The following is a 27,017-nucleotide window of genomic DNA, read 5'->3' as shown; positions in this document are numbered from 1 at the left end:
GTGGCCTGTAGCAGGTTTGAGTTTCTATTAATTAAATCCCACGGGGGCTCAGTGGCCAGACCTCCAGACATGCGCACGCACACACACTGCTACCAACCTGGTCCCCTGTGCCGCTTCTCCATCCAGATGTAGCAGTTGTTCTGAGCAACTCCAGTCTGCGAGTCCAGGAAGGGAAGGCGAACGCTCCGTTCAGCACACAGCCGAGAGTTGTAGCTGCGACAATGCTCAATTGCTTCTTTGTAGAACTGGTCCCCAAGTCTGCCAAAAGAGACAGGGCAGAGATTAGAAAAGGTAGCTCTTCCCCTCAAACAAGACTAGGGAAAAGGGGGCGTATGGTTGGTTTATTCAAATAGACAACCAGAAAAACTTCCCCTGAACATGTGAAAAGCTGGCTGACGCCGTACGCTAACAAAGCAGATCATGCAGAAACTGTCATCAAAGGATGATACTCTTAGAAAACAGACGCAGATCTTTTCAGCAGGCACAGCTACCGAACGAGCAAATGGTGCAACCACACTGGCCCCCGACCCAGGGCCAGGCGCCACGTACACAGTAGTGACCTCATTCTATTGTCTCTCTTCCCCTGTAGCTTGTCCAGCCAAGTCAGCACACCAGACACGTCAATTCTGTGCCATAGCAACTCCTGCAGTATTGTGAACAACCAAAAAGCCAGACAGGTTTAGAAGAACTTAAATCCAGCATTTCTTAGTTCAAAGAACCTAGAAGAGCAGAAGACACAGTCCTCTTACTGTGTGTTTCTGAAGCATGAAAACACACTCGTTAACAGCTAGAGCCATGTCTGCAATGCTTACACTAGATGTTTTTTCTCCACCATTCCAGAATTTTCCACAATCGGGTTTAAGGCACCAACAGCAGCAGGCTATAACAGCAGCTGGTAAGATCCCACATGGCAAATCCTTTGTTCTGGAGCCCAGTGGGAAGAACCAAGCTAAAGACAATGTCACTTGTTTCATAAATATTGGTTCAAAAATTCTGTAGAATCTTCATATTCCCTTGAGAAAGGTTTAAAAACTCTGCCTGCTAGAGATTACCAAAATCCTCCCTCCAAGTTGTTCTAAACCGGGAAATGCATCAAAGTAGAGCTACCCTAAGGACACAAAGCAGCTGTCATGCTGGAGCATCACAAAGTAGGTGGGCCATGCTGCTGAACCTCATTCTTGATCTATTGTCAAGGTGAAATTCAGTCGTGACATGAATAGCTAGGAAAGCTACCCATCAGGGGTAAGTTCATTAGAAAATAGGAGCAGGATGAGATATGGCTTAACTTGCTCTGACTCCAATATTCATTAGTGTGCAAAAAGAGTATAACACACACAGCAAGGGAGCTGGAGGGATGCACACACAAAGATAAAAGAGGCTCCCTTTGCTGTTCTGTTGTTTATCCACTACCCCCTTCCATAGACACAACTGCCATTTTAAAAGTATACTCCTTTTGCACACCTCTAAATGCCAAACTGGTGCAAATCACTATTTTGCTGTGTTTGACAGTCTGATACACATTTTTTTATGTCACTTGTCATTTTCACATCATGACTTTCATGGGAGCAATACCCTTTCGCCATGGGCTGTACCGGTGCAGTATCTTCTTGTTGACAGGGGCTGATATCAGAGACTTACTGAAGAACAAAAAAAAAAAACAGAGGCAGGCATCTCTGCCTCCTCTTTCTCATTTCTGATAACCAGTTCCCAAGTGTCAAGTTACTCAGTCGTGGATAACGTTAAAAGATTTGATAAATCTTTCTTCTGTGAATGTATTCAACTGACTTCAACCCACCTTTATTTTTCACACCTAAACCATGGTGGGGCAATAAGTTCCAAAGCCAAAATATTACTTGTGGGGAAGAAGAGCATTTTCTTGTGTTTTAAGCCATATCTCAATTATTCACAATTACAAGTCCAAAAGTCCTCCACAAAGCTTCCACAAAGTCACTTCTCTAATGGACACAGGCAGACCAGCATGCCAAGGCTCTTGGTATGGAAGAGCACCATGGACGGGCACAGAACCCATCTTGCTGATGTCTGCCACATCCATCCATGATGCAGTGATTTCAGCTGCTGCATTTCAGAACATCCAGAAGGGAGAAAATAGGACAGTCCCCAGCAAGCAAGAATTACACCTGGGAGCCAGTGCACCTTTTGGCTACATAGATTTTTCAAAGGTTGTTAAGCTGTTCCATACAGCATGTCTATTTGAATTTAGCATCTTGCAGCTCTGTCCGTGACCAGTGACCACCAGTCCCAGCCAGCAACTGGTGTAGAGGGGCTGGAAAAGAGAGCTGTGAGCTGCACAAGAGGACTGAGCTGTGGGAAGGGGCAGTGCAGAGGGATGCCTCTGTGCGGTGAGGTTACAAGAACTGTGGCCCTTAGCTTTCATCACAGGGCCACAGTTCTTGTAACCTCACCACACCTCTGGATGCAGAATCACCCACAATGACCTCAACCCCATTTTTCCATTAAAGACAGCAGAGGAAGGAAGGGGAGCAGAGGAAAGAAGAAAAGATAAGCTGCACTACTATACAAAGAATATGGCTAGGAAGAAATGAAACCTTATTAAAAGCTGTAATTAAAGTTGTACACTTGTGTAATCAAAATCAGTAACAAGGAGACTCCAGCTGATCAAAGATTAACAGCTCTTTCCACAAAAGCTTCAGCTTCCGCAGAGCTAAGTCAGATTCCCCTACATTAAGCCAGGGATGCTCACAAACTCCAAGGAGAAAGGAAGAGCACAGCTGCGTGACAACAAACTGTCACTGCTGCACAGGTTTTTTTATGCTAAAAAATTACTCCATTCATTAGAATATAAACCTCACAAAGCACACTTATTAAAAAAAAAAACAAAACAACAACACATGTCAGCAATCCAGATACAACATCTGGCCAGAGATGACCGCAGTTTCCACCTTCTAAGACTGAAAGTAACTGTAAATCTTTGAGTGATAAATATTTGGCTTTCAGTGACACCATCAAGTAGGGTGTAAGATTACATTTCAGATTTTTTTTTTTTTTAAGTGGGAGAAAAGGGGTTTTGAGAACCCAATGTGTTTAACGACCAGAGAAGCTGCCAAGTTAATGTGTCAAATTCATTCTTCACACAATTATGTACTCTTAACTGTTTCATCACATTTATTTTAAGGATTACAAATACACACCTTTTGCCCTGGAGAAAGATAACAATGTAGGAGAAGCATTTAGTCATCGCTGTACTTCAGGAAAGCTTGCCTTAGCTCCACTACAGTGAGCACGATCAAGAACTCACCCCCTAACTATTCACTGGGAAAGCCAGTACTCAAGTACTGCACCATTGAGGCTTTGTCTTGAATTTAATTCTGAATGGAATTAAAATAAAAAGAACAAACAATCAAATACTGGAAAGCAAGGGAACTGTATTTCCCTATGACAGTCATATCCCTGTGGAAAACAGCTTCCCTGCAACTACTTCTGGATGTTTAGTTGTTTTTTTTTTTTTTTTCCATCATTAGTCTTCACTACAGTAAATCTCACTCATTCTAAACTTTAGTTCCCATTTTGAAGGAACTTTTGATTATTTTTTTTTCCTTGTTTTCAACGTGGTGTTACATATTCAAACAGAGTATATTTTATGTTGTGCAGGAAAAGTAGAAAGTGTTATTAGGAATGGGGCAGAAAAAGTCATATTGCATTGGTCACCATAGAGTCACAGAGGTGGGATAAGACTCAGCTCCCTCCAAGATGATTTACAGTGGAAGTGGAGAACAGTCAAGGGCTAAGACTGGTGAGTACAGGAGTTCACGTAGAACCCAAACAGATCAACTTCAAGTTTGAGTGAAACACACGAAGAGGAAAAAAAAAAAAAAAAAAACTAGACATTAATAGTGAAAAGTGTATCACATGTCAGAAAAATTAACGATCTGGTGTTACAAGCTTCTTAGTTTTCCCAAGTTGTGTTGCCAAGGAAGACTTACACTTCATCTCCTGAAAAAAATATCTGTAGAAACTATGGGGAATTTCTGCGTTATTTTTATGAAAAGTATGTATGGCTCAGTGCTGTGCTGTGACTGACTGCAAGGGTCAATTCTTCCCTTTGGACAGGGGAGAGACAGGTCACACTGACTTGTCTAGATTTATATTCACAATACAAAATCATCATCATACACATAGATTTCAACAATGTTGGGAGAAAATTGAGGAGCATACAAATTACTGCTGGTCAACAAATGCAAATCACACTGAATATAGCACAACTGGAAATACAAAATGAAGTTTTCAGCACACCGCAAAAAGAACACAAGTGAAACCCTGCAGGTTTCTGCCAAATGAAACCCTGCATGGACCAATGGGACAGGTGACACTGCTGAGATACATGCAAGTTTTGCTTTTACATTCTAGGTGCAGGACACTGAAATAACCCGGTTCTCACTGACTAATAAAGCTGTCCCCGTTGGAAAAGAACAGCCTATACTGCCAAAATCTGCAAAACTGCACATAAGCAATCCATTTTCAAGAGGAGTCTTTCTCCAGTAGGAGATAGGGACTCTATTCTGGTGGAAAAGGGTGGTACCAGAACTAAACAGCTGACTTGGAGCAGCAGAAGTGCAGTCGGAGTGAAGCAAACACTCAAAGAACTTGAAGCACCAGCAGCGCTTGGGTGCTGACACAGGAATGTGAGGATGGTGCAGACCTGTGCAGCTTAGCAGGTAGTCTCCAGCAAAAGAGATATACAAGGATGGGGGAGCAGCCCCTGAGATTTTCATTAGGTCACTGTCCTTTTAAATGTTAAGAAACAGAGGTTTTTCTAACAAGGAATCAGGCCGCCTTACGGCAAAGTCAGTGAAGAACCTTTTTCTCTCAACCTTTGTCTCTGCCTAGACTATAGGATTTCTGAGCAGACTGACTTACTGCTTCTTTTTGTACAGTACCTAGTGACATCCTTCTGCCTAGGCATGCCTTAAACCATAACCAACAAGTACTGGCCTGGTCTATGCGCCCATTCTATAACAATATGGTCCAAGAACTGCACTTTGGGACAGTTTCTCTCAGAGTTCCTTCTGCCTACAAGGGCCCTAAAAGAGGCAAAGCAGCTCTCCATCATCCTATTCTGCAAAGCCCAGGCTACTTGAGCACATCACATCTTTTTAAAAAGCTGCAAAATAGGCAGCATCTAGTGCATCCTTCCTTCACTGCCTTTCGTGCTTTAGATTAGAAAAGAACTCAGTAAAGACATGTAACCATACTTTTAGCCTCCAGTCTTACATTTAAAATCATTTAATATTGCGAGTAAAACTGTAAAAGACATTTTAAATCAGAAATCATTCTTCAGGAACACAGCCACTCAGTTTCAAACTGGGCAAGATCTAGGAAGCATGGTGGGAAACAAGCAATGCAGTGCTGAGTCAGAAGATAACCCAGACTCTCCTTCCAGAGACATTCATGAATTAGCCTGGAAATAAAGCACAAGTGCAGTCTTGGGCCTCCTCATAAAGGTAAGCAGGGACAAGGGAGTCATGTAGACAGTACCCAACCTATCAGCTGCCACTGACACAGCAGACCATGAGGTACCACTGGCCAACCACATGTCCTGACAAGTGCTGCTGAGGCCCGCACCTCACTGGCTGTATGCGACCCTTCCAGCAGATCCCACAAGGCTGCTGTCGAGTCACTGCTGCTCTCCATAAGTCTTGAGGTGAAGAATGGCATAGAGTTCAATTATTCCAACACTTCTATTTAATAGCTACACAAAGCCTCCAGAGAATAGGATGAAGTGATATGGGCAGCAATGTAAGCCACATTATGTTGATGACATACAGCTTTATGTATCCTTTTCCCCTTATTCACTCAGCACTCTTCCAAAACCTCTCAGCATTGAGAGCAAGGATATTGTGGTTGGCACAGGTAGAAGCCATCAGAGAGAGCAGTGAGGATGGCTGGAAGTGGTAAACGTTGCAAACTGTGAGCTAATAACACTTAGTATTCAAAGACAGACTAATGTGGACAATCTAATAGACTCGATCATCAAAAGAGACTCCCTTTCTCTCTCTCCAGTCAGCATAATTCTGTTTCCAGGTGGTGGTCTGGGTATGCTCACATGTTTTCACATCCAGGCTGGGTTACTCTGTATGATTTTCTGCCTTAAGCCAGATGAGCAACAGACACAGCTAGTTGCAAAAGTGTGGTGCCTACCTCATCACAAAGATCAGTACACCCCAGCCTGCACTCTCCATTTTCCTCATGCACTCAAGCACTGATGTTTGGGTTTTTTTTGTTTGTTTGTTTTTGTGTGCAGTGGGCTAAACTCAAGCCATTTGAAAAATTTCTCTTCTTTCTGGAGCTGGAACAGCATATACAACTGGAACGCTGTGCTTAGCAGAGCACAGCATCCACCAGTCTCCTACAGTGCTTTCAGACAGCACAAGCTCACAGCCTGGAGCATCTTCCCAGAGGAAAGAACTGTACTCACTGCTCGTGCTCACATTACATTGCAAGATGGGAACACAGCCGTTCAAAGAGAGAAGAGAAAATATGGCATAAACAAAAAGTATCAAACCATTATTAAATATTAAACAGCATTGGCTGGGCCCAACCTCCGTGTGTATTCTGCATTTTCTAGTATATAGGCAGCACCTAAACTCTACAATCATATACCCTTTGCAATTTCAGAGAGGTAGGATAACAAGATACAACTGAGGATCAGAATGACTTGAATAATGTTAGGTGAAGCATAAAAGACTGTTCAAAATCCTACCACAAACTCCAAGAGCAAGGCAGAAAGTACAGGAATGTGTGGATTCCATTTTCTCATAGTGATCAGTCAACACTGTCACTGCACAACATCCTCTAATGATGTAAAGGGTGTGAATGTGAGTAAAGGCAAAACGGGATTTCCAGATGGAACACAGAATGACTCAGACTTTCCAGGCCTTCATATTTTAACGTAAATTTGACTGTTTTATAAAGATTCACATACATGTACCCCTGGCTATCCTAAACTTTCCAAGAGCCAGAGTTCATACATCTGTTTCATTCCTATACATTTCATACAATTGCACCTGATGCTCATAAAGAGGTCTGTACAACTTTCCCAAGCATGGAAGTCAGAGCATAAAAAAAAAAAAAAAAAAAAAACCACAGTACTAGCAGAATTGTTTAAGTAGCAGATAAAAAACACAAAATGGACCAAAAAGCATACAGACTCAAGCAGAAACAATGCTGCTCTACAGACAAACACACGGTAAGATTTATAAGGACAGGTAATGGCTTTCTATGGAAGAAGTGATAAAGCCAGGTGAAAACAGAAAAGCTGTCAAGCAATTGTTCAAAGGGACTACTCCAGGTGCACAGACTGTATGTGGTGCAAGAGATCAGGAGCCATTTAGACAGTCAACAACACGTTTCTGAGTCAGCGCTGGCACAGCCCAGTCGTTACATGAGTTAAAGAGATGCCCTAAGCTGCAAGTCTAGGTTCAATCCTTGATCAATGAAAAAACAAAGTGAGATTTTGCAGCGTTCTCCTCCAAGCACCTTGCAGCAGTCCATTGCTGAGATTTAGAAGGAAAAGGAATCCTTTTTGTCTGGCATTTATCTGCAGATTTCCTCTTGGTGGGACAGAAATCCCCAGTGGCAAGTTAGGGCCAGAATCTACCTCTCACTTATTGAATCACGGTGTGAAGCTGAATCGTAACAGAGAGTCTGGCTTCACTGTGTGAGCTGAATTCACTACTCTGAAAACAGTCTCAGAATGTAACTTAATCCAGTGTGAAACTATAGATATCTCATGCAAAAAAAAAAAAAAAAAAAAAAAAAAAAAATCTGTCTCTGAATTAAGATGACAAAAGGTAGGCAGAGCTTACAGTTTAGGTGAAATTGATCTGATTAAGTACCATGGAAGTACAACAGCTCTGTCAGCATTTCCATTTAAAGAAAAAGCAACATCAGTACAAGTTAACGCTGTCAAGAGGAGCATGGTACATCAGAGGACTTCACTCACAACAGCCTGCAGGCCACATCTGGCTTTAGAGTCATGGGCTTCTGCAATCTCTATTCAGGGAGGAGAATCAGAGCTGGAGGTATTCATTTTCTCCTGCAGCTGCACACAGCTCCACACAAGACCTATGGCAACATTCTGCTCTCAGGGCCAAAAAGACTCAATCACTATGCCCAGCATTTAACATGCACCGTTGTTGACTAGGTATAACAGGAATGGTACAAGATGAAGTACACTCTGATTACTTATTTCAGAAGATGAATTCCTCAGCCCTATTCAAATATTCAGTGCTATGACTGACTGCAGTATGTTGCTTGTTGTAATCTGTCCACTTCTCCTCTTAGTTTTCGTCCATTTCCATGGAGAGATAATAACAGCAGCTTCCATGTCATACAGCAAACCATCTAAGATATTTCCAGAGTCAGACATTGCATACAACCTCTATTAGACTCAGCAGAGTGACCAATTAGGTTAATCTCAGAGGCAGACTCCTTGGGGATATCTCAGAGCAACTATTCTTTCTCAAGCCAAGGTTTCTGTTTTAAAGAGATGCGGCATCACCCAATTAAAAGAACAGCAGGTGAGAAAGGTAATAACCTAGACCTCTTTCTGTATCTGAGGACAGTAGTCAGAATTCAGCTTGGTCCCAACCTTCCCCAAAAGGTAAAAAATTCTCTCCAATTACTAAAAGAATGAACTAATAAAAACTTCAGCAGTGGTATTAGATTGGACATGACAACATCCAAGGGATTTTAAAAAGATATTTTAAAGATCTCATGCTGCTGGCACTTGGGGCCACCAGACATCTGTTTAGCTTTATGCATTCTTGGTTTTAGAGTCCAGCATAGTCCAAGACAAGTCCACTCATTCAGATCTCCATTCTGATATCCCACACTTGGCCTGTCTTTTGCATTTGTACATCTAGTAGAAAGACGAATTAGTAAAGCCCACTATCTATTCCTTGGCCTAGCTCCCGAGAGCCAGGAAGTGAGCGTTCTGCAAATGACTGTGCTTTGACTCCTTTGGTAGCTTCAGTAGCTCACCTGCAGAACAGGGTAACACCCAACACTTACCTCGCTAATAAATCCTTCAGATTGTTTTAGGCAATATCTGTACTAAAGGATTCTCAGACCACGAAGAGGCATCCTCTTCTGGTTCTAGCTCTGTTGGATAAAAATATTGCCCCTTCCCACCTAACCTGCTGTTTTTTACTGCACATCTCCTACAGCTTACTACTCCTGCACCTTCTGCCAGTAGCAGTAACTGTGCAAGTGCTCCCCGATCCATTTTAGCGTGGCCACTCCATCTCTGAGTAAACCCAGCTGGCATTGCCTGAGGAGGCTGAGAGCAGGCTCCCACAGCCCCAGTTGCCACCAGAGGAGGTCTCCAGCAGTACAATCAGCTGAGTAAGGTTTCAAGCAGCACACTTGTTTGTAGTGGGAAGAAGCCCATCCACAGCAGCAGCAGCTGGAGCTATGTCACTCATGCAGCACAGCCCTCCAGGGAGACACAGCATATATAAAATGGAAGTTTTTCCCTACCACCACAATTACATCATCTGCCAAATGTCACCAGCTAAGCTGACAATAGCATTCTTCTTCATGCATCTCCATGTAGATCATATCTTTCATGAAGTCATGTGTCTTCATCAGGCCTTCACAGGCAGAGATGCCGGGAAAGAGTGAGTCTGCATTTCTAGCTGCGTCACACTTGTAACTGTCAAATCTCTGAAATAAGATGCTGCTCTGAAGGACCTTCATCAGTCCTCCTGGAAGTTTCCTGGCTGGGATTTCCCCTCACATCTTGCATAGCTATTTAGTATATAAATACAGATGCCATATTTAGGAAAATGACAGATACAAGCAAGTTCCCTACAAAAAAAACAAACAAACAAACAAACACCACTGAAATTACATTAACTTTTTAGCCACTTTTTGTCTCTTGACTAGAAACAGCTAGTGAGCTAATTCTTCTGTGGGAACCTATCTATCTCCTAATGCAAAAGAAACCCCGATATAGGAAACAAGCCATATTACTCAGGTGAAAATGATCACTTAAGTAAGAAGGAGACAGAGGCTTATACAGATCAGGAATAAAACCACATAATTACTAGAGTCTACTTTGTCTTGGAAAAAAATCTCAGCAATAGTCAAGATTTAAATAGATAACGTTACTAAACTGGAATGGGTAGCACTTTCCGTTCCTCAATCACAGTACGTACAACAAATAGAACACAAACATAACAAAACACAAAAATCTACTCTATCCAGTTAATAATCATTCATCACCTTAAAAATGCTTACAATAGAAAATCATATTTTCTATTCTCTAGATAATTAAGGTTATGTTTCTTTGAGTTGTTATTTCTCTTGAAATCATAGGAACAATCATTCTCTTACTTGTATAAACGTACAGCAGGGATGCACTTAACTCAGGTAAGATAGTGTAATTCACAAGAGAACTGTAAATTATATTTCCTTTTCTCACTTCCTTCCCCAGTTCTACCTGCAAATGGAAGCAGGGCAGATTATGGGCATTCCTCTGCTAAGGTATCATTTTTACTGCTCAAAAAGAAACAGAGAAAGTTAGAAGAGACGGAACAGATGTGCTGAGTTCTCCAGCACATCATCTCACAGTTCCCTCAGCAAAAAGAATCATAGAATTGCTCAAGCTGGAAAAGACCTTAAAGATCAAGTCCAACCATAACCTATTAAGAGCATACTTCAACTAACTGAAAGGTTAGGCACAAGATCATCTGCACTTGGAGCAGATTCCCATGGAAGCACAAAAAAGTCACTACAAAAAGACACACTGCTTTAACTTTGGAATAACATATTTCACACACTGGTGTCCTCATTTGTGTGGTTACTTATGTAGCACTAAGAGGAACTGCCCAATGTCCAAAAAAAAAAAAGCTGTCAAAAATTCAAGTATGTGATAGATGTTCCCCTATACACTGACTTTCCTTGTCTTAAGAAGAGTGAAGCAATTAGACACCATTTGCTTAATGCATATTTCAGTCTTACTGGGGTAGGAGATCTCCATATGCATTCTGAGACTCACCCTGCATGTGACCAAGCATTGTATCCCAATTCAGCAAAGTGCTTCGTTGAATGCGTAGGTCCACTTCAATTCAAAGTCCTACAGATACTTGAATGCCTTGCAGAACAGAGTTGACAGCTGAGCAGACAGCACATGCATCATTGCATTCTTAGGATGAGGTCTTACAAGCATGTGGGCAAGCAAGTTCAGGTCAGTTTGTAATGTCTTCCTATCTGGAACTAGCCAGAGCCACTGCTTTACTTTCATTTTCCTACTGGGATGTAATGCACTGGAATAGTTAAAGCTGTAGGTCACAGAAGTGTACTTCAGGCATCATGAGACAGTCATTAATCAATCAACCGGAAGAAATACAAACTGGGTAGATACCAATATCTCTGCATTACAGATGAGATACAGCCAGTTTACAAAAACAAAGCCATAGGAAAACAGAAGGTCCTTTTCTTATTTCCCAGTGTTGTTCCATCTTTTCTTCTGAAATTTATTTTCTCACACTAGAAGATTTCCTTCTCCAACTGCAATCCAACAATCTTCTTCATTCAGAAGCAAAGCTGATTCGACATCAGCCCTGAATGATAGCTGACACCTAAATTTGGAAAAGACAGCTCACAAGAGCAAACTTTTGTTTTTTTGTTTGTTTGTTTGTTTGTTTTTGTATAAAACTTACCTGAACACAGCAGTAGCAATGACGAGCAAAGACAATGACTGAACAAGAATTTGGACATGGAAATAAACTGGACTAGGATGAGATTGGCAAGTAGCTGAAGGAAAAGAATTGAGGGAGTCAACTGTCAGAGCAAGGAGAGGTTACAGAAAAAAACAAGACACAGAGGTTAGCCCGTTGCCCTGGAGTAATGGCTAGCCTTTAACACATGGCCTTTGTTCCTGTCAGTATTTCTTCTTGGACAGGTTATCTCAAGAATTTATGCTCTCCAATAATTACCTTTCAGAGGGCTCTCACTTATCTTATAAGAGGAATCCACCAGCAACCTGACCTGCATTGCTCATGCAATCATCATCCACCTTTCTAGCCTTTATCCCAACTCTCAAAGCAGAAGAAAGTGTTTTTTCCTATACTTCTAGTGCTGCATTAGCAAGGGCTGGTGAAGTTGATAAAAATAAAGGAGTTTTAATACTTAATGCTCCACAAACACTGATGTGCATGTGAGCAAAAGCAGTAAGATCTTTGAGCAAGATAAAATACCTCCTGTAGTACTGTTACGTTATCCAGAGCTGAAGGATGAACATAGGTTTTGCACCATCATGAGAAGCATTATTGTCTGCAAGTCAGTATTTGTTTTAATAAACTTTTGGAATTTGCAGGGCTAAGTTCTTTTCCTGTTACTCTCCCAAACTTTCTTCCATTACGCGATTACTTTTCTTCCCAAAGTACCAGTGCCAAAGAGAAGCTTTTACTTCCTGCACTCACTCCAGAGCCATTTCAGATGAACTAAAGTATGGGTTATTACACTTGTTAGGTTATCACACTCCCATTCATGCTCAGATCACAGTCCTCTTATGTTAGATTTTCTGTAAGGGACTCCATTACATCCTGTACAAGCAGACTGGCACTTAGTTATTCCTAGCACCATAGCTAGGACAGGAAGAAGGACTCTTATTTTCTCTGCTCTGGATGTAATGAGACATCTCTTCAGCCAGTCAGTAATCATAAAGAAACACTTCATCATAAAGTTCTGACAGAACATCAGGCCTGATATGAGGAAAAAAAAAGCCATATATCTTCCTACGTGGACCCTGTCATCAACCCAGAAACAAACAGTCACAGCACATGGACAATCAAATCTCCATTGCAGCATGAATTTGCCTCAAAAGGGCTTTCAGCCACTTCTGACAGGTACCCAGAGGAATTCCTTTTCCTATACTGACAGTACAACTAACTTTGTCCTGGGAGAACGTCTGTGCCTCACTCTGGCTGCACTAGTTTAAAGGAGCCATATATTGCTTTCAGTCCATAGAGAGCTTTGGGCCAACACACACACCCTAACTGACATTCCCACATCCTCATCTGAAACAGGACTCTACCACAAGAAAGAGTCTGATACAGAGAGAGCATAACAGGAGAGAGCAAGAGAAAGCTGTTCTTCCCTCATTCAACTTCAATAGGTGCCTAGGCCCAGCAATGTTGCACTGTAGGTTTGGATTTATGTTCTCCAATTAACACATTTCACAGTATAAAGTATTCTTTCTGTTTTGAAGGGGGAAGAAGAGGAGAAAAAATATGTTCCAGGCATTTGGCAGAGCAAACTTCCCCAGCTATCCTCTGGGAAGAAAAAGAAAAAAGAAAAAAAAAAAAAAAAGACTTGTCACCACACAATTTAAAAAGACCCATTTTTGCTGGCTCCACTCTGTCTCGGGGGTAGATCCAAGATATGGTTCCCACTCCTCAGGGCTGTGGCCTAAAGCACTTGGCATTCACTAGGAGAAGAAAAACAGCTCTACAGCAATGGAAGAGGAAGAGAAGAGCCCATCCATTGGCAGGAGCTGAGAAGGGAAGAAAGAGGAATGAGCTGCCAAAAGGTCACAATACATGGATGGTACGAAAGTCTCCCACTTCTGAGACCTCAGGTACATCCTCTTGGCGCATACAGCAGTCAAGTGCTCTGACTCCTCTCCTCTACCCTCGTATGTGGGTTCTCAGTTATGGCTAGCTGAAAAGCTACTTACTGACAGTCACATTGTTGGTTCTAGCACATGCATAACAGAATAACCATCTCCTTTTTCTCCAAATTCACACTCCCTGAGAGAACCAGAAGCCATATGCATTGAATACTAAAAAAATCTCATCATCTTCCTTGAGAGTTATGAGAGAAAAGCCCTTCAGAGATTCTTTGTTCAGAGAAGTTTTTGTGTAACATACACAAGTCCGTTACATGCTGAATTGTTCTCTGCATAAAGAGAATTATGAGAAAGCACTGTGTGATCCATTGAAACACAGGACATTTTCCCAGAAGTCAGAAAAAAAAAAAATCTCATGTATTGCATAGCTCAGCAATGCTCTACTCGAGTTCCTTAAAACATCACATGTGGATTCTGGAGGAATCTGAGCCTCGTTTCTCAACTTATAAGAAGGCTTAGCCATTATTTCAGAACACTTGGGGCAGTTCTTTACTCTTTGATGCAGCCAAAGAGAGAGAGAGATAGAAGGACAGGAAGATGAGAAACAACTTATTTTACCAGTAATCAGAGTGGGTAGGAAGAAAATACATTTGCAGAGTTCTGCACAAAAAATAATCATCCTCATGCTACAACAATGATGAAACAACAAAGCACATCACAGCATAGCAGCAGGTTACTGCACTTGAGTGATTGTGTCACTTCCTCTGAGTTCATTCCAGAACCAAACTCTTCAGGTTTGACTGTCACTAATCTATAGTGATGTAAGTATGTACAATCAATCTATGTACAGACAAGTAAATCACTGCTACATGGAAATTCTTGTTTCTTTGTTTGTTTGATGTTTTTATGACTAGATACAATCACTTACAGGACATTTTTGTTGTAGGGGCAATGAAGAACTGCAGAATCCCTTGCTTTTCATGTGACTTCTTGCAAAAAGTAGTTCAAGTGAAAACATGATATACTTACATGATATAGGAAGGCTACTTAATAAGATAGGAGGTATTACTTTTGATGTTGGCCCATGATATCAGATGCAGATGGTGGTGACATGGTAGTAGAGGCTGAACCTTCCTATCAATATTCCATTACATTTTGTTGCCATGCAACAGACAGCAGTAGAGGGCCAGACTGACCAAATGGCATCTGACATGGAAGTACATATGAAACAAAGGTGTGGCAATGAATTCCTTCATGTAAAAAAAATGGCACCCACTGACACATTCACTGACATTTGCTGAACTTTTACAGAGATCAAACAGTGGATGTGAACAGTGAGGTAGCGTGTGGTGCATTTAAGCAGTGGCAACAGCAACACGAAAGACAAGCCACATTCCAGTTGGCCATGCACAGCTGTCACAACAAGAAATGAATCTGTGCAAATTTGCTAATGGTGGTAACTGTTGAAAAACAGTGTTTCGTAGCTCTATCAATCAGTGTTATTGTGCTCTTCGTATCTTTCGTGGTTTTATGGAAAAATAGATGGAATTACCTTTGAATGACCTATGTAAGGCGCTCACTTGTACTATTTCTTCTGGTCTAACAAGACAAAAGATTGAGGGAAGGAGGAGAAATGCAAGCACTAAGTATGCTAGAGGAAAAAGAACCTTTAGTCTGAAGTCAGCTGATAAACAGCTGGCACCTGTGTCTTCAATTAGCATCATCTTGGATAAAATTCTGCCTGCTACCAGTTCAGTTGAGCAGCTTCTACTCCATTTTACCCTTCAAGCATTTATCCATCAGCTGATGAAGTTTCTCAGTTCTGCCTGGTGCATCCAAAGCTGGAGAAAGAGCTGGAAAGCGCTGCAGCACATGGTAAGAATCTGTGGCAAAAATTCCATGAGGATTTGAATGTTAACGTTTTTAACATCTAAAATCTGACACTGTTCAGAATATTTGTGGTGCATGCATAAAAGAGAAAACTCTTATAAAATACTGGAGAACAGTCCTCGAACTCGCAGTCCTGCAGAAGGAAGGTGACTCAGTTCTAACAATATCCACTTTTTAGAGAGCTGTTAGTGTTCTGAAAACAGCAGAAACTACAGAGCTTTGTTTCCACACCATTTCTTTCGGGGTTACATGTTACAGACACACCTGAAATACATGTTTACATTAAGTTCTGAAGGATTGAACTGGCTACTACCATAGTAATCTTTCCATGTGGTTGCAACTGTCAATATGCCTGAGAACAACATCACATAAAAAAAAAAAAAGTGTAAGCAGAAAAAGTACAACTTGACTTTTCTAAAACACTACGGTGTTTTTGATATTGCAGTTCAGTAGTGCAGTGATAGGTAAATTAAGCCAAATTATGTTTTAACTGTAGGTGGGATTTAAGGCCTGAACAGGAACTTCAGAAACATGAAGATCATGCATTTTCTTGGCATTCAAGTTTGCATGCACTGAGCACTCCATCCTAATTTCCACTAATATTTTGCACTCTGCTCAGGAAAAAGACTGCTTGAGGTGGAAGAAGCATGAGGTCATAGCTTCAGTGTAAGAATTTGCCTACACATTGAGGGATTTATTTAAAACCTGATGGGTTGAAAAGATAGGTGCCAATTCAAATCAGTCCACCGTTGCTGTTAATAGCAGCACCCACTGAACAAAACAGCAGTACCACTGGGAATGAGAAATTTGAATATGGGAGGAAAGATGGCAAGCAAAGAGTAAGAAGGGAGTGGTAAATGGAACAGCACACAGCAGGGACTATGAGACTTTGAACACCATAGAACTGCAGATGACAAACTTAAAGACCCAGCAGCCCTAGGAAACCACGTGAAAAAGACTTATCACACAGAGATCCACAAAAAAAAAAAAAAAATGAGCACAAGTTTTCAATATTCTAAAACTCAATAAATAAATAAATAAAAGCTATAAAAGATCAGGAATCTCAGGTACTGTAATCTGCTCCAGAAAGATAAAAAAAAAAGAAGGTGGTCAAGGACCTTACCAGTGTTCTAAAGTGTGCACAGTTCCAGAGGATTTGTGAGATGGATGTTCCAGGTGGCGATTCATCCCATGCTACAGGGAAATGCGGAAGAAGAGTCCAGGAAGGAAGCTGACCAGTATCCCTAGGGTTGTGAACTCCTCTTATTGATTTATTTTTTTTTTTCCAGATCACTGTTTACATGGGATGATTGGGCCTCAATACTGTATAAAAAAGGCACACTTAAATGCTAGAGCTGAAACACCATTGTAGAGGAAGGCAGAATATTCAGGTCAGGCATAACTCCACATCTTCCTAGATCCTGGAGTTTCACAACTTAGCATCTGACTTAACCCTTTACAAATAGGTCCCAACTTAGAGTTGAGATTCAGACACATCTCCTATTTTAACTAGGAAAACAAGCAAGGGAATGAAGTTCAAGTTCAAGAAGCTTAATGCTGGATTTATTGTGGAGAAGTCTTTTATCCTAATATTCCCATCTTTCTTCCCGTATTCCATCTGCACTTGGCACTGAAGGTTTACAAATACCTATTACATTTCCTAACCAAACCATGTAAACAATTTTGAGTTAAGTCATGTTTCTGAACTGATAGATTATATCTGATCCTTAATTCTACAACGAGTAGAGACAAAAATTACTACTAACAGAATAAGATTTTCATGTAATTCCTGGTTTCTATGAGCTGGACTTGGTAAGAAAGCAACATATTTTGAAAGCATTAACAAAAACCACTATCAAATGCTTGGAGAATAAATTTGGAATGATATTAGCGTACTAATCCCTAACACAGATCTCATCAAAACCTGGCAATTTGAGCTCAGAGCACCCTTCCCCACAAACCAGATCTCCTTTAATCAAACAAATTCTAAATACAGCCTGTTTGTCTTTTGCAAAAAAAGTGATCTTCTAGAATAGGGCTGACTTTGTTCCTGTATTCTTCAAAGTACTTTTGTCCTCCATCAGTGCAAGAGGGAGAACAATACAAAGCGTCCTGATTCTCCTACAGCTCTGTAACAGCAGAAGGCATTTTAGAGGAACTGACAGGACCTTAAAGGGAACGTATCGAAGGAGACAGTTTAGACTACTAAAATTAAAGTAATTAATCAATCCAAAGGTGATTCTCATCATTTAGCCTATGTGTTGAGTGTTTTTCCTTCTTGGGTTTCGCTATGAAATTTAACAGTTTGCAATCTGCTGCAGTCTCTGGAGCTTGATTCTGCCTTGATTCTGCCTTCAGTAAACCAAACCATCAGCAGAGACTGACACAGCATTGGGAATCCCTCCTGACCCCACTTTTATACAGGCAGTAGGCTCCAAAACTGGCTGATTAAATGGAAGCATCAGGACACAACAGAAGTCACATCTCAGCACACCATCAATTATTTCCTCCACAGCTAGAGTTTAAGACTGGAAACAAAAATGGCTGCCCTATTTGAACAAAAATGGCTACTAAACTTAAAAGAAAACCATGTTTGATTTGTTTTCTCCCTTTCTTGAAATCTGTAAGGGAGAGGGTCTGAAAATGAGTTGCTCTTCACTATAAATCCAGATTTTCCCAGTTCCACCCCAATGAAAACCACAAGGCTAAAACAAGGATGGACCTTGTCCTACCTTTCTGCTACAGATAGCATTTTACTGTCACTAAGGGAATAAAATAATCATAAGAGCATAATGGTAACGTGTTTTGTTAGCCACTGTTCTTCACGTGGGGCAATCAGTGGCAATTCTCAGATTTAATCTCTCTCCTTCCCCAACCATGCAGTTGATTACCTCTCTCATTCCCAGTTAAAAATCTTTGATCAGAGTAAGGCACATAAAGGAGCCTCTGACCCCAGCTAAGGGAACAACAAGAGATGACATTTGGCTCTTTGAGAGAGCAGTAGATAAAAAGCAAAAACGACAGCTGGAGTCAGGAGGAGCTAGTTAGTGGATTGCAGACCCAGGAGGGTGCAGGGTGGGGGCCTATAGAAGAGAAACAACAAGAGGCTACAGCCAGGCTGCTCCCTCATCTTCTCTAGGTGTCCTTTTTGAGTCAGCAAGAATGACTGCAGCAGATGTCAGGACCCATGAGGATCACTTTTTTTTTTTTTTTTAAGGGAAAAAAAAAAAAAGTTACCTAGAAAATAGAAATATTAAAAGAGAAAAATGAACCAAAAATCCATGCTTTCATATGAGGGAACAAATGCAAAAGGTAAGCACCAACTTGTAATGACCTGTGGTATGTAAATATGCTTAAGCCAGAAGGTTGGATTTTTCTGAGTCCTGTCCAACAGTGCCAATCATTTACAGAATTTGACTGGGATTAACCTGTGATTTCCACTTCAAGATGCAAATACATCAGGAGAAATACAACAGGCAAGCAGAAAGCAAATTACAAGGAGCATCCTTACACTTCTCCAGCACACACACATCACATTCAGAGCTGGCTTGCAAATACACCAGTGCTGTGAACGTCCCCATAAAACAATCCAGGCACATGCACACGTACTCACACATGTACGTCTCAGCACGTTGTATTGCTGCACAAGATCTCACCCACTTCTAAAACATCAAGTCTCATTTGACATTACTCAGGACACTTGATACAAAACATTTTTTGTCGAAGGAACCTGAGGCAAAACTCACTGCCACTACTGTAATTCCCTTGAAGTCCATGGAGTTACACCAGGGAGAAAGGTTGGCTGCTTAATATTTGTGGCTTGCCAAATGATGCATCTGTGTTAGTTCTTTTGTTTTGGAGACACAGTTCTACAAGTTATCACTATGAAATAGATTAATTTTTGTTTTAAAAAAGCTCACATGCTATAGAGACACAGCAAGAAGTCCACTTTCATCCCCCAGTCCCTTTTTCTCCATAAACACAGATGGACACTATGCTTTTTTCAGATTTGCAAATCCACAGAGGTGTGCAAAGACATTGCAGATTTTAATAGCTTCACAGAACAATCTAGCAAGAACAATGTTGGATGAACCTGCCAGACTGTTTTTCAGAACTCATGCAAAGAATTTTAGAAGAAACATTCAAATTAAAGCTGTGTTTTGGCTTTGTGCATCAGAGTAAAGAGGAAGCCCAAATTTTGGGGAAGAGAAGGGAAAGCTCTGACCTCTGAGCATGCTTTTGTCCTGTTTTCTAGGAGGAAAGTTGCACATATTTGAATCACACAGAATCCCAGAATCATAGGGGGTGGAAGGAACCTCTGGAGGTCATCTAGTCCAACCCCTCTGCTAAAGCAGGTTCCCTAGGGTAGGTTGCACACGTACGCATCCAGGCAGGTCTTGAATATCTCCAGAGAAGGAGACTCCACAGACCCTCCAGGCATTTGTTCCACTGCTCTGTCACCCTCAAAGGAAAGAAGTTCTTTGTGTTTGTATGGAACCTCCTGGCCTCCAGTTTGTGCCTTAGCACCACTGAAAAGAGACTAGCCCCATCCACATAACTCCTGCTCATCAGATATTTATAAGCATTGATAAGATCTCCTTTCAGTCATCTCTGGGCTGAATATCCCCAGCTCTCTCAGCCTTTCCTTGTAAGGGAGATGTTCCAGGTCCCTCATCATCTCCACAGTCCTTCACTGGACTCCCTGCAGAAGTTCCACCTTTCTTGAGTTAACAAGCCCAGAACTGGACACAGTACTCCAGATATGTCCTCAGCAGGGCAGAGTAGAGTGGAAGGATCACCATACTCCACCTGCTGACTACACCCTTTTCGATATACTCCAAGATATCATGGGCCTTTTCTGCCACAAGGACACTCCGCTGGCTTGTGATCAACCTGATGTCTACCAGGATACCCAGGTCCTTCTCTGCAGCACTCATTCCAGCAGATGCTTTGAGGAGGACTTAGGTACACAAGGTGCACTCACTGATAGCAGAGGCTTTGTAATCCAAGTTTCTGAAGTCTGTAATTTTCTCTCATAACAAAATGCTTTTAGAATGCTATAGTTTGGAGGTTTCCCATTTCATCATACTGGTAAAGCCACATTCAAAGAGGAGGAAGTTGTGTGAAGTCCTGAAAAGAAAGAAATGCCTCACTGACGTTCTCTTTTGATGGACTAGTCAGGAACCGTCTCTCTAGACCACTCATTTGACTCAAAGGCAAAAAGCAGTTTTCAGTAAAATAAACAGCAGCTAATCAAGATGAACCTATTTGCTTATAGAGTCTCACTGGCCAAAACACAGCCCCAGCCCTGAGTATTATTTATCTTGGAGGCGGCAACAATAGAAACTGAGCAACTGATTACACAGCTTCTCAACCAGTTATGATCCAAGATTTATCTCCTCGGTACAACAGTGAAGATTTAACTAGCTCTCTTCAGCCTTTCCTTTATATTTCTCAAGCACCCAGTTATCACTGGCCAGCATCCTGCCTGACAAAAAAAAAAAAAAAGCCCCAGCATCAAGAACACTTTACAATACTCAACAGCAGTTCTCCCACACCTGCACCTGGAGGGCAAAGACAAATGCTGTTAGAAAGAAATGTGTGAGCACTCAGAGGCAGGGACTTTGTTGGTACTTGTTTGTGCACTGCCTTGTGCAGCAGGGCCTAAATGCAGAATGGAGGCTCTGGACTCAGCAAGAGTTTTTTCCTCTTTCTGAATCTAGGAAATATTATCTTGCAGGATTTAAGACACTCAACTGATAAGGTTTTGGAAAGAATAATCTGCCTGCTTTCTCTGCAAATACTGATAGCTCTTTACTTGAGCCTTCATGCTGTTTTCATCTGAAAGGAAAACCTGCCATCATATGAATGATCTCAGCTAAAACTGAAAAACAGCACTGGTGTAACTGGCAAAAGAGACCAAGACCAACTATTTGAGAAGGGAAAGTGCTCAGCATTCACTATAGGGCAGGAAAAAAAATAAAAACAAAAAAGGAAAGACGAGGAAGAACACAAATTAAAGATATAGTGTGGATGTAGGAAAACACACAAAGATTCCCCCCCCCCCCCCACTCACCCCTGCCATCCATATGACAGTGCTGCTTTGTGAAACAGAACAATAGGTACATTATGCTAACCTATAATTACCCCGAGAAGAATGATAGCAAAGTCAAGGCATTACATGAACATTGGAATATTGGATACAATCCCATAAGAAGCAAGGAGGTGGAGGAGGAGCTTTAAAAAGAGATTGAACATTCCCAGCACAAAACATCAAAGAGGAAATTTCATGTTCTCTTCATGTCTATATGGATTTTCCTTATCCTTGATTTGATGATTTAAACACAATTCCCCTTTTCATGCATTTCTTGGCTTTATGCTGTAATTAGTTCCAGCACTGAAACATCCTCTTTTGACAGCATGGTGGATGTGGTGCAAAGCAGCTCAGCCTAGAGCACTACTGCACCACATGTATAAGCAGAGAAACAGGAAAGATGGATGGAGACATAGCCCCAGTGCTGGACAAAGGACAGCAAAGGGCTGGCAATCCAGTGAATGTATAATCAAGTGTTCCCAAGCACACACAGGCACTCAATACCTGCAGCCTCATTCCAATCAGATAGCAGGTAGTGAAACACAGGAAGCAGTGAGGCACAACTCTACACCTGCTTAAAACGTGTTGCTCGCATTTGTAGCATTATGCAGTGTTGGGGGAATGCTGGAAGAAAGACTCAAAACTGGGGGTTTTGCTTGTTCTGTATATTTTTAAGAGATTCTATGTTACATTAGACACTTTGCTCTCATCCTAAAAGCAACAAAAAAGGAGTGGAGCAGCCTATAAATCTGCAAAATCTGAAGATTCCTCCTTGATTCTTTCTGTAAGTGTAGGTAACTATGACAACCTAGTGTAAGCAACTGTGTCTCATCATCCACAGATTGCCCAGTAGGAGGCATGCAGACAGGCAGATGAACAGAGAAGCACTTTTTCATGTACTCGTTTAGGTGGACTCCACTCCTACCCATAGAAAAGAATGAGCCCAATTCCCTGCAGAGAGCATGCCCACCCACTCCAGCACATCGTGTCTCCAAGTGAGTGGCAAAGATTAAAACAACTAGCAAAATAATGATCAGCCACTGCAGGATCTTGCCATATCACTTGCGTACAGCTGTGCTCAAGGCCATGTTCCTCATAAAGCTTCTATGCCTGTAGCTTGGTCAGACACATGTCCAATGAACTGCAAGCTGGCTGTGCCCTATAGATAAGAAATGCCAATTTGAACAATTATTCAAGTTACTCATGGCCCAGTAGTGTCAGACTACTGCAGGCCACTTGCTCCCTAATGGCTTCAGAACTCAACAAGTGTTGAAAGTCACAAAGAGTCTCAAGATGCCCCACTTTATACTGGTCAGGGTACCTCTGATCACGCAGCAGGCAGTATCTTACCCTTGTGAGGGAGCTCAAAGTGGTTGCTGAGTCCATGTGAGCCCAGAACCCTCTGGTATAGACAGAGGCAGGATGTTTCCTGATGAGTTCTCACGTGGCACTGCTGAATGCAGGACAATTGGCAATGTCTTGCCTTTGTGAAGAAGGAATCTAAGCTCCTGTTGAGCTCAAAAAAGGTTGGGGAGCTAGAAGGGACTGTTTTGCACCTAGGAAAAAGTACAATTTGCTCTGTTTGAGGGAGAAAAATCACAGGCTGGAAATAGATTGGAAATAGGCTGCTGGTTCTGAAGAAGGACAATACTGCCCACCAGCTTTGTGACTGCCAGCTCTGCCTTTGCAATGGTGCAGAAGCCTGAGCCGGCCCACTGTGAAGTCCTGCAAGGCAGGGGGTGAGGGGCTCTGCCCAAGTCCAGCTGGTGCTCAGAGAAGTTCTTATACAGCAAAAGCTGTCAGCATGGTAATTTAAGGGGGGGAAAAAAAAAGGCAGACATACATGTTATTTCTGTGTTTATCAGCCCTGTCTGCAGCCACAGCCAAGAAGTCAGATCCCATGCTCAAGAAAAAAAGGAGATTATTAAGCATACCCCCACTCACTAGGCTAATGGGTCCCTAGTTCCCTCTCATTTTTGGCTGCCCCAAACCAGAAGGGAAAGAAACAGAAAGGATATGGCACATTCCTGTGCTCCATCATGCCTCCTCACATCGAGGAACAAAGAGAGGAACATCTGCAGGAGAGATAAGCAGCTGTCTGGCTCTGTTTAGCAGCAAGGGGGGCCTCTCTTCTTGTGCAAAGGTGTTAATTCAGATAGCAACCAAATCCTGCTTTAGTTGCACCAGGTTGCAGCAGAACGTTATTAACTTGGGAAAAATTATTTCTGGTGTTGGGCTCCTGCAGCTGAGAGCGGAATCTGGCATGCAGGCAATTACAGAAATAAGTTACAGGAGACAGAAATTATCCAAGACAGCCAAAACAACAGGGCATAAATAAAGCTTGTTTACAGAACGCTGGATAGGGCAGTGCTGATCCTTTTGTGCTCTAGAACAGATAAATCTAAATGATAAAAATCACTTTTATTTGGACGCTATGTAACAGAAAACCTACCCTTGCCATTTCACACTTCTCTCACCACAGACACCCAGCTGATCTCATAACCCTCCTCCCTCTGCCACATCCACACACACAGCTATCCTGTCCATGCAGCACAGCAACTCATATTTCATCTGTTCCACGGGCTCCATGAGTTTGTACCGCTGCCCACCAAGTGCTGTCAAAAAGCCACCATCTGGAAAGGATGCTGGAATGAAATCTATGCAGCTCTGCGGCCTTCTGAGCGATTACAGCTATGACACTTAAACCCGCTAATGTGCTAAGCATTTTCTGGCAAAGCTGGTGAGTTACTATGGTATTTTGGGAGGGGGTGAGAGCTTTAAAAGATGTCTTCTCCGAGGAGGAGCAGAAGGAAGGAGGCAAAATGTAACAAAGCAAATTCCTCAGCAGCCTGATACTCAGCATACTCCTCAAACTTGCCATAACAAGGGGTTATGTTTCAAAGATCCAAAAAAAGCTTCTGAGGACAAAAATAAACTTGTGTGTTTCTGCCAGGTGAATGCACAGGACCGCCTTTTGATGAATGTTTTTCTGATTTCCTAGAAATAAGAGCTTCCCTTTTTCTTGTCCCTGTTCTGGCTTCAGCCAAAAGCAGTCTGGTAGTTTTATTCTTAGGCTTCCAAGTCTTTCAGCAGAAGTAATGCTGCTTCTATACATATACCTATATATTTATTATATATATTTATTTATACACACACACACACAATATTTTTTTATTATTATTATTATTTTTATTTAGGTGAGAATCAGAGGGAAAGCTGACCCAGGAACACCACAGGCTTTGTATGGAAAGCCAGGTGTCTGCAAGTCAAAGCGCTGACCAAATCCTCAGCATTCCTACCAAGACAGGGGCCAGGCAGTGTTAGCTGAGAGCATAGGAAGGCTTAGAGATTCCAGCAGCACTCAGGCTGACACCTGGTGCAAGATGTCCTGCATTTCTGCTTCCAGCTTCCTTTTCAGGGACTTCACTGTATTTGCTTCTCAACTATAATTCTTGCACCAATGCAAAACTTGCTCATACAATGCCATTAGAGTCTGTCAAGTGCTGTCAGGTTAACAAATTGGGGGTGAAAATACTAACATATGTTTTTTTCTCAGATAAGGCCATCTTAAGAACTATTGTGAAACAGTGGTAGCAAGGTGTACTGAGTGAGAACTATGACTTAATGTTCTTTTAAGAATCAGAACATTAAAGCACTAAAAATATAGTCAAGGAAAAAAAAAAAAAACCAGAAGTAAAAATACACCACATACACGTATTTTACATCTCTTCTACTCACCATGGGTAATGCTGGAAGATGGAAACATCTCCAGAATGAAGGAGAGGCAGACACAAAGACACAGCTCTCTCAAGTTACACCAATGTGCAGGATATTTTTGTTCAGTAACACAACTTTGTGCTTAATGCTATTGTTATTGTCACCTTGACCACAGAAAGGTAAATGTGTTTGTTTTATGACTAGTAAAGAGGCACAGATGGAATCTTCCATGAGAAAGCTAGTTTATGACACTTAACATTACGCTCAAGAGCGGTTTTTGAAGTAAAAATATGTTAAAATAGTAAATAACACAGATCAGGAGCTCTGGAAATACCAGGAAGCAAAATGAAGAATCAGCCTTCCTTTAAAAGATAGGCTTCTGCTTTTGTTCTTAACTTGGCAAGTTCCAAGGGATGTAAAAGGATCAATGAAAGAGAGAGCATTAACAGAAACAAATGTAAACAGAATTATTGCATGTGTGAACTTCTGAGGGGTAAAACCTAGAGTAATCAGAAAGACGCTTCCCTGTAGCTCTGCTCAGCTGACAAATGAGAGGTAGGCCTCCTCCAGACTTCTGTGCACTTTCTTAATGACACAGTAGCCCCCATTTAATACAAAAACAAACACCACACAACCACACACAACCCTCAGTACCCATTGAGGAATTCTCCTGCTATCACTGTGGTTTGTTCTTCCTCTTCTGGATGATAGATATGGCTGAAGGAATATTCCAAAAGGATGTAATTGGGAACAATGAGGTAAGTAGAAGATTTCATTCCTAAAGACCTGTCACACTACACCCCACTTTTGTTCTCCTAGCTGAGAGGCTGCTAGATCAATTGCTTCTTCAATCTCTTCTATGCATGTGCAAATGCTACCTGATACAATCTACTTATGTTAGAGTCAAATTGAAAGTCAGCACTCAGCAACATACACAGGTGCACATTTGCAACCAGCTGACATCACTGAGGACAAAATGCCACTTCTTTCCCAGCACACTCTGTCCCGACAAATGCATGCAGCCCTTACCCTTGGATCCATCAGTCAGAACATGCAGCACAAACCCCACATGACAAAGCCAGGATCCCTATTCCTGAAGGAAAAGGCCTGCCCTGGGAAACTTGTGCTGCCCCAGACAAAAGTAAATGCTGCCAGCTTTCTAGGTCAGCACAGCCACCTGGTTACTATCTACAAACACTGCCTATCTCTATAAACCTCCTGAGGACTTAACTGAATCCAACCCCACAGGAGCCCCTTGCGGGACTTATCTACGCTTCTCTTGATTGAGAAGCTAAAAGCACACGGAGGACACAAACCTCCAAACAGGACCTGCTACATTTGCTCTAACACCTGCACTATTTTAAGCAGCCAGACATGCTTTATCTTCTTCCCTGCCCACTACTTGTCCATTCTGTGACACAGTTCCACAGTCATTTTAAGCTAGCAGTAGTTAACACTGGCCTTAAAATAAATGTCCTCTATCCTTCTCTTGCTACTGTTCCCACTCTCACACTGCTCTCCCCTTATGACAGCATAAGCTCTTGCATTATCACTAAATGTAAAGCAATGATGTTAAAGGAAATGTTTAAAAATCACATTGGTTCTCTGGTCTGAACTATTCCACAGCTCGTAGAAAGAAAGGCAGTGTCAGGATTGGGACACAAAGTCAGGGGCAGCTGGAAGTCTAGACTGCAAGACTGC

General features: G+C 41.8%; 1 protein-coding gene across 15 annotated transcripts in view; it reads right to left on the bottom strand.

Annotated features, from left to right (window-relative positions):
* DPF3 (double PHD fingers 3) overlaps nucleotides 1-27,017 on the bottom strand; it is a 179,927-nt gene that overhangs the window by 89,728 nt on the left and 63,182 nt on the right. For all 15 annotated transcript variants that reach the window (XR_014883529.1, XR_014883530.1, XR_014883528.1 and 12 more), the window contains one exon: nucleotides 98-258. Coding sequence is in view for 12 of the 15 variants with exons in the window: in XM_085224897.1 (XP_085081023.1) it covers nucleotides 98-258 (161 nt within the window). In the remaining 3 variants the exon portion in view is untranslated. The remainder of the gene's footprint in view (nucleotides 1-97; nucleotides 259-27,017) is intronic.

Source organism: Meleagris gallopavo, chromosome 5, assembly GCF_905368555.1.
Source record: "Meleagris gallopavo chromosome 5, MGAL_WU_HG_1.1, whole genome shotgun sequence".
In the NCBI taxonomy this organism is placed as follows: Eukaryota; Metazoa; Chordata; class Aves; order Galliformes; family Phasianidae; genus Meleagris; species Meleagris gallopavo.
Note: the sequence above shows the minus strand (reverse complement) of the source record. Positions and strands in the feature narration are given on the sequence as shown.